We start from the raw sequence: 7,373 nt of genomic DNA, 5'->3' as shown, positions 1-7,373 counted from the left end.
TTTGAATTATTTAATGTTATAATTTAATTTCTTTGAAATGGAATTATAAATAAAGATTTCAAATTGTTTTCAAATAACATAACAGGTATTATCAATAATATTTAGCCCAATAGGACCATCTATGTTTCTCATAGAAACATATTATGGTCACAGATGATCATGAGTTTTCACTCTCTGAAAATATTATCACTACGTTCTGTTACACTCTGCTTAATATAATATAGCTTGAAGGAGGCTTGGCTCTAGATAAGACTGCCATTTTTTTAAGTTGGTTGTAAATTATTCATCATCAGGCTCATCTTGAATATAGCTTGAAGGAGGCTTGGCTCTAGATAAGACTGCCATTTTTTTAAGTTGGTTGTAAATTATTCATCATCAGGCTCATCTTGCACAACTTTCAAACAGGCATCAACAAACTCCGTAAATATTGGTTCCTGCATGTATTCTTGCATTAACTTATCTGGATGAGGCGATTTGTCTAACAACTGCAATATCTCCCTTACATGTGGATTTGATATACATTCCTGCAGTTCTTTAGAATTTTCTGAAATATAAACGTCATAGATGTTAGCCAGCAGGTGAAAATGTATTCTTTTAAAAACTAACTAACTATACAAACCATATACAAACTTAATAAAAGAAACAGATACACACACATTTAATATACCTAGCTTACTTTATGGTTTTGACTTAATTTATACCATAGACAAATTATTTGCTAGGAAAGATAAAGCATTTATTGAATTCAAGCTATGTTGTATGCTAAAGTACCCAGTACTCACATACGGTTTTGCTTGATCGAGCAATAAATATGTCGAGCAAAACCTGCGGCTCGGGCTTTCGTCTACACATTCAGCATTGCTCGATACATTTACTCTAAATCAATTTAGTATTTAATTCCACCGAGACAGCTCGCATACAGTAATTATGACTCAATTTGGAGTAAAACTATCGAGCAAAACCGTATGTGAGTACTTAGCATTATAACTCTCCACACCATGGGGCCTTTTTATAGAAAGTAGAACCAGAAAGCAATTGATTTCATCAATGTTGTATGAATGTTCAATGGGTTTGGATAATTTTATTTTCAAACCCAACTTCTTTACTTACCTAATGATTTTAATTTTTCTATTGGCACTGTGTGATCGGTAGGGAATTCATATTCTATTTGTGACTCTTCTATGGCATCGTTTTTTGGCGGAGATGGCGGTGTACATTGCTTTTCTTTATGAACTTTGCAACAGGCTACTGAACAACTAAAAGGTTAAAAGTATATTTTTAATATGTATATGTAGAGAACAAGATACGGGAGGACTTAATAATTTGTGTATACTTGTGGAGTGTGTGTGGAGGACTTAATAAGCTGTGATAAATTTTAAGTCAGACTTCATTACTAACTAAACAAACGTTGTAAAACGAATAAATCGAACTTACTAAGGTTGTCTACATACAGGACATTTGTATTTAGAATCTTCACCACATTCAATGCAATCCATTACTAAAAAATATTGACCAAACTTTTAAAATAATTTTGTTAAAATATCAGCACCAAATTTGTACACAAAAGCACATGAGTTTGACTTAGGAGACATTGACAACTGACAAGTGACAAAACATTTTTTTCTTTTCTAATTATGGCACTTCGACTATATAACCATGTCCAGTGTCAAGTATTATAATTGGCGGGAAAACAGCATAATTGTTGCATACAATTTTAGCATCATTTCTTTATATCGTCAGGTCAAAAGCCTAGTCAAAGTCAAAGTAAGAAGTCAATACAGTCAAGGAGTCAAGTCGGTCGATTCAGTAAAGTGGTAGACGCTTTACTGAAACTTTCGATAGAGTTTTGGAGGGAAACACAAAATAGCTCGTTTCACGGCACGCCCCAGCACAGTAAGCGTTAAAATCCGTCAATGCGATGCGACCCGACCCAGCACTAGTGTGCTATAGCGTATTTTGCGCTGCGCTGCGCCCCGACTCGCCCCGGCACGCGCCGACAAAGTGTGCGCGAACCTCTAAGGAGTGAGCACACTGAGACGGGCCGTGCCGGGGCTCATCGCAATAATCCGCCTCCATACAATTTGTATGGAAGCGGATGCGCGTATCGCACACTGTGTCGGGGTGCAGCAGGCACGCAGAGCCCCGGCACGGCCTGTCTCAGTGTGCTCACTCCTTTAAACGACACGACGGGGCCCACTCTATCACCGGATAATATAGCTCAGGGGTAATTTACAAAATTATTTAACCCATCAATCCCCAAGCGGCACCCGGCTGCCGCATAACCATTCAAAATCTATTGTGTCTGCAATTCCCACGATCGAGGTTGTTCTAGATGACGCCTGCAACTCCGTTACGCAGAAATTCGTTTATCGCGCGGGAACCGTACATTTTTCCGGGGTAAAAAGAAAGGATATGCCTTCCCCGGGACTCAAAGTATCTCCATGCTAAATTTCAGACAAATCGGTTCAGCGGTTTAGGCGTGAAGAGGTTTTTTTTTATGAATTAAGGGGGCAAACGGATGGGACGGGAAGGGATTAGGGTAGGGGATTGGGCCTCTGGTAAACTCACTCACTCGGCGAAACACAGCGCAAGTGCTGTTTCACGTCACTTTCACGCCGGTTTTCTGTGAGAACGTGGTATTTCTCCGGTCGATTCGGCCCATTTGTGCCGAAGCATGGCTCTCTCACGTATACGTATAATGTGTCTGTCTGTCGGTCTGTAACAGATGGACAGACAGACACACTTTCACATTTATAATTTTATGTAGGTACTTACTATCGATTTGATAACATGACGATATTATGTAATTTTCTGCAATTCAACTTTTTTACTAATTAAGTAAATAAAGTAAAGACTCTTACACTTTTGTACTTTTATTCATAATAACTATTATGTGATAAATATTTACACTTTGAAACAAATCAATAGGTATGCATGAAAGATTTATTATGTAACAATAAATAATATAATCATAAAACGTACATTTCACGTCTGAAATTTTTACAACAGATTTTTTTAAGTTTTTCTTGCTGACATAACTTTTACTTTGCTACTACTCATGTCTATAAAATTAACACAACCTATTGAGCCGATCTCTACGGATCAGTAAAATTCGAATTTTTGTGACTAAGTAGGTACTTACTTTAAATAATACCTCTTAAAAATATTTCAGTACAATTTACAGAATAAAACTTAAGTACCCAACCTAAAAATTTTGCCTGTTAATAATTGTTCAATCAATATTGATTATTGTATGTGATCGCCATTTCAAATTTTAGCACTATGATTTTTCATACACACAATAATAATATGTTTTAGAAATGCATATTTGTTCTTAATTTGGGTCCCATAATATTATCGTAAAATATTTTTAAACTTAAATCTAGAAACTAATTAATTTCTAATTGGTACTTGACAATCATAATATTAGGTACTAATAAATTTATTATTTCATCAACAATACCTATCGGTAACACCGTAACACCGTAACAATGATAATATTATTATAAAGTACTATTCTTTCTTATCATCCAATATCGCTAGCCCAATAGAATCGTCAACAAGATCACGACTCACGACTCACGAGCCACGACTCTTTGAGTCTTAACCAAGAAGTTAAAAAAACACTTCTTGGTCTTAACTAAGATACAAATAGAAATGAACACTTGACGGACATTGTGTCTCCTTTAGAGTCTAGCGAATGGATGGTGAGAAGAACCCCATAAAACTACTACATAGTGCTGTATTGTATTATACAGTACCTATACACTAGTGAATCGCATCACACATGGCATATTGGCAGCATTTCGGGCGCCGGGCGGTGGTTTCGAGTTTTGATAACTTAAAATACTACAAATTCGTTTAAATGTGACCACGTGACTTTTCGTATGATTTTTTTGTTGGCTGGATCTTTAGCACCGTCAATGAGGCCCTTATCTTTAAGGTCTTTGGTTTTTGGCCTACTTAAACCACGACAAAATAAAATACTCTCGTTCAAATGGCCAAAGGAGTCACGTCTATCAATTCGTTTTCTACAGTATAAACTGTATGCTATAGACTATAGACTCTACGGTCTACACTCTATGCTTTACTATTTAGTCTATGGTTAGAGCTCGTGGTGCGCAGGTCGTCCGTCGCTGACGTACAATGGTGGTGGCGGTGGCGGCGCGCCGGCGTCGGCAGCGGCCAACGCGAGGTACCGCGCGCGCATGTGATGAGCTGAGGCCTTAGGCTGGCGAGACCTCGTGAATATACCCTTCTTGTTGCCACCCACGCGGGTGGTTGCTGAAAAAAAAAGAACAAATCATTAGCGATGCAAACTAGGCTCAACTCTCAAGGCACGAAAATGAAAAAAATTAAATGCAACCCCTGATTCAGAACTCTACGTGTCAGAAATGAACACAAATTAACTTCATGAAATGAATAAGTTCAATTTTTGTAGTTAGTTTTTTGTGCTTAGCGGGCTAATGACACTCCATTATGTGAGCTTTAAAAAAACTAGATCAAAGACCGTCCAACCGCTTGGATGCTATGATGCCACGGACAGACAAACAGGAACGCCGAAAGACAGACACGTCAAACCCATAACTGCAGCTCTCTTTTCGTTGGGGGTTAAAAGTAGTAACCAGTATGTCAGATAATGACTTTTACGGATTCTATCGGGTTTCGTCTGCTTTTCACCGCTATTCAATAAAGTTGGAACGTCTCTGTGATTAGCAGTTGCGGCGTTAGGGAGGGCGACGCTGGGCGACCACCCAGGGCGCCAGACAAAAAGGTGCGCCGAAGGCAAACAAACACAGGAGCGCCGCATTTTTAGCACTACCATATACCAGCACCAAGAAAACTCGTCCAGGACGCTGGTAGTGCTAAAACCGGTAATGATGATTAGCACCTACGCCAAGTTTTTTCATCACAAATGATAGTAAACAGTAAACTCACTCTGTGCAGTCTTAAAGTCAGCGAAGTTCCATATGAACTCTCCGGCGAAGAAACCGGCCCGACGGAGCCGATCGAACGCTTTGAAGTGTTCAGACATCAGCGCCACCTGGTACTCCTCAGACCACACGTACTCGGGAAGCTGAGGACATAAACAAAAGTTCAAATCTCACTGGTAAAATTATTGTAGGATTAGATGTTGTGTTCGGCCCCAAGTAGAAATAGTATGACGCGGTTATTGTACTATCAGAGAAGTTATGTCAAACCCAGCCACCATACCTGATACCACATTGAATTGACATGATCCGACCAAATGACGTGGGTTTGTCAAATGCCTATAAATCAATTAATTCGATGGTACATTTTCCCAAGACAAAAAGTATCATATTATGCCAGTTATACGTTTCGAACTTAAGTTCGCCTTACGGCCGTTCCCAATATTTGATCTATCACTGGTTTTGCCTTACTAGAGATAGGAATAGCTCACATTAGACATTATAGACATATATTTTATGTCAATTGTGAGCTATTCCTATAGTAGGGCAAAACCAGAGATAGATCAAATATTGGGAACGGCCGTTACACTATGTTTAGTGACACGGATATAAAATGCGACCATTTTGTAACCGACATTCAATCCGCAAAAGATCAATAGGCAACTCTTTGTCCTGCGACAGCTGATAATATGACTATGAGTTCATCCTTTTTTTACCCGACTGCCAGGAGGGTTATGTGTTTAGCGCGTATTTTCCCAGTGGTTTTTCAAATAGATCCTATCAACTACTTTCCAAAGATTTGATTCAAATACCTATAACAACGATTGTAGTTTATATGGTACCTAGGTACTTACGTAAGGGTTTTCGCAATTAGAGTACAATACAGTCGATATAGGCCTAGCTGAGGCCTGACCTTTAGGTTCAGGGCACGATCGCTGACCAGTCTGGATAGACGTGAAATATTGCTCATGCAATGTTTTATCGAATTGCAACATTTAAGAGATATTATGAAATAAATCTAATAGTGAGTGTATGTCCTATCCAGTTAAATATTAGTGAAAAAATTGTAACTAAATTCTAAAGTTTGCTCTTAGCCAGCTTTTACCGAAGCTGCGTTGCGAGGAACGTTGCAATAATCTTAATTCGCTTAGCGCTTAGATTCTTTTAAAACACATTTTGCGAAACCCTGATGAAAACGCAACCTTGTTGGGCTGCGACTGCGTTTTGACTCAGCTCAGTCGCAGCCCAACTTTGTATGGGCAAGCGCGCCAGTGTTACGAGATTCCCCATACGAAAGTGAAAAAAAAATGGTATTTTAGCGCTGCTACTTTCACAGTGAACTCTCTACAAGGAACACATAGGTTCAAACCCTAAAATATTATCACATAGCTTTGATACACCTTGTATACAAGGTGTATCAAAACTCGTATACGATAGCTGCCATATGGATAATGGATGCCATACCACCTCGCTCTGACGGAAGATCTTCCTTTAGGGTCGCCACGCATATCCTACAGGTTTAAGATAAGACTTACCAAATGCAGTCCCGGTATAGTATCAGCGCCGTATTCCGTCATGATGACTGGCTTGTTGTGCTTCCGGAACCAGGCGGTAGCCTCTTCAGTGACGTAAGCGGCGATGTTCTGCAGGGAACCGGGGTTTGCATACCATCCGTTGTAGCGGTTGAAGCAGATTATGTCTAGATGCTGACCCTATTGAGAACAAACATTAGTTATAGTAGAAATCGACTGTAGTACCATACTAATATTATAAATGCGAAATGTGTCTGTCTGTCTGTTACTCTTCACGCCCAAACCGTTGAACCGATATTGCTGTTTGTATGGAGATATTTTGAGTCCCGGAAAAGGACATAGGATACTTTTTTACGTCGGAATTTTGACGCAACGGAGTTGCGAGTTGCGGGTGTCATCTAGTAATATTATATTTTATCTTTATTTCGGTGATGTTTCACTTTACACTTCCGTTCTTTGCAATTCTGTACTGTCCCTACTCTTCCAGTTTTTTTTGGATGCCGCCTTTTCGGGAAAGAGAAAATTAGAATACTTCCTATTCTTATTTTCTTCGGTTGCGGGTCTTAAGATAACTTTAGCAAGCTTTTCTGTTCAGGCACTCCTAAGAGCATTTCAAAGGGTTTTCGCAGTTTGGTAACCATGGCGATTTGGAGACGTAGAGTCCCAAAATATTGTTGGCCAATAATTATTATACTTATTGTTTCATTATTTAGTTCGACATTTTGACGAGCTATAAAGTAGCCGAAATATTGAGAAAGCGCTCGAGGATAATGACCAATACCGTGCGTCATTAAATTTTATTTTTATTTCCATTTCTGTTACAATTAAATTGTAATATTATAATAGTCTATCCGCCGTACTCAGAGACATTTAATTATGATTATGCTTCAATTTAAATGAAGAATTTGAC

At 38.8% G+C, this 7,373-nt stretch overlaps 2 protein-coding genes across 5 annotated transcripts in view; both read right to left on the bottom strand.

Moving 5' to 3' along the window:
* Nucleotides 1-53: 53 nt before the first annotated feature.
* LOC121733118 (zinc finger HIT domain-containing protein 3) lies at nucleotides 54-1,569 on the bottom strand. 2 transcript variants are annotated; one of them, XM_042123278.1, is made up of 4 exons: nucleotides 1,435-1,569; nucleotides 1,111-1,256; nucleotides 386-544; nucleotides 54-299 (listed from the first exon to the last, which is right to left on the bottom strand). In XM_042123278.1, the coding sequence occupies exons 1-4, from the start codon at nucleotides 1,494-1,496 to the stop codon at nucleotides 280-282; spliced, it is 387 nt and encodes a 128-aa protein (XP_041979212.1). In that variant the 5' UTR covers nucleotides 1,497-1,569; the 3' UTR covers nucleotides 54-279. The 2 variants fall into 2 exon arrangements, with proteins under 2 accessions (XP_041979212.1, XP_041979211.1); XM_042123277.1 differs by having other exon boundaries at nucleotides 54-544.
* Nucleotides 1,570-3,940: 2,371 nt separating this feature from the next.
* LOC121733216 (beta-glucuronidase) overlaps nucleotides 3,941-7,373 on the bottom strand; it is a 39,142-nt gene continuing 35,709 nt past the window's right edge. For all 3 annotated transcript variants that reach the window (XM_042123400.1, XM_042123398.1, XM_042123399.1), the window contains exons 11-13: nucleotides 6,467-6,643; nucleotides 4,939-5,077; nucleotides 3,941-4,284 (exon numbers count right to left, since the gene is read on the bottom strand). In XM_042123400.1, coding sequence (XP_041979334.1) covers nucleotides 4,106-4,284; nucleotides 4,939-5,077; nucleotides 6,467-6,643 — 495 coding nt within the window. In that variant the 3' untranslated portion in view covers nucleotides 3,941-4,105. The remainder of the gene's footprint in view (nucleotides 4,285-4,938; nucleotides 5,078-6,466; nucleotides 6,644-7,373) is intronic.

The sequence above is a fragment of the Aricia agestis genome, chromosome 13 (genome assembly GCF_905147365.1).
Source record: "Aricia agestis chromosome 13, ilAriAges1.1, whole genome shotgun sequence".
In the NCBI taxonomy this organism is placed as follows: domain Eukaryota; kingdom Metazoa; phylum Arthropoda; class Insecta; order Lepidoptera; family Lycaenidae; genus Aricia; species Aricia agestis.
Note: the sequence above shows the minus strand (reverse complement) of the source record. Positions and strands in the feature narration are given on the sequence as shown.

Excerpts from the sequence above, each read along its gene's own strand:
- LOC121733118 (XM_042123277.1), bottom strand. The coding sequence starts at position 1,496 with ATGGATTGCATTGAATGTGGTGAAGATTCTAAATACAAATGTCCTGTA. Across the intron at positions 1,257-1,434 it reads CCTGTATGTAGACAACCTTA|TTGTTCAGTAGCCTGTTGCA; the intron begins GTAAGTTCGATT and ends TTAACCTTTTAG. Across the intron at positions 545-1,110 it reads AGAAAAATTAAAATCATTAG|AAAATTCTAAAGAACTGCAG; the intron begins GTAAGTAAAGAA and ends TTTATATTTCAG.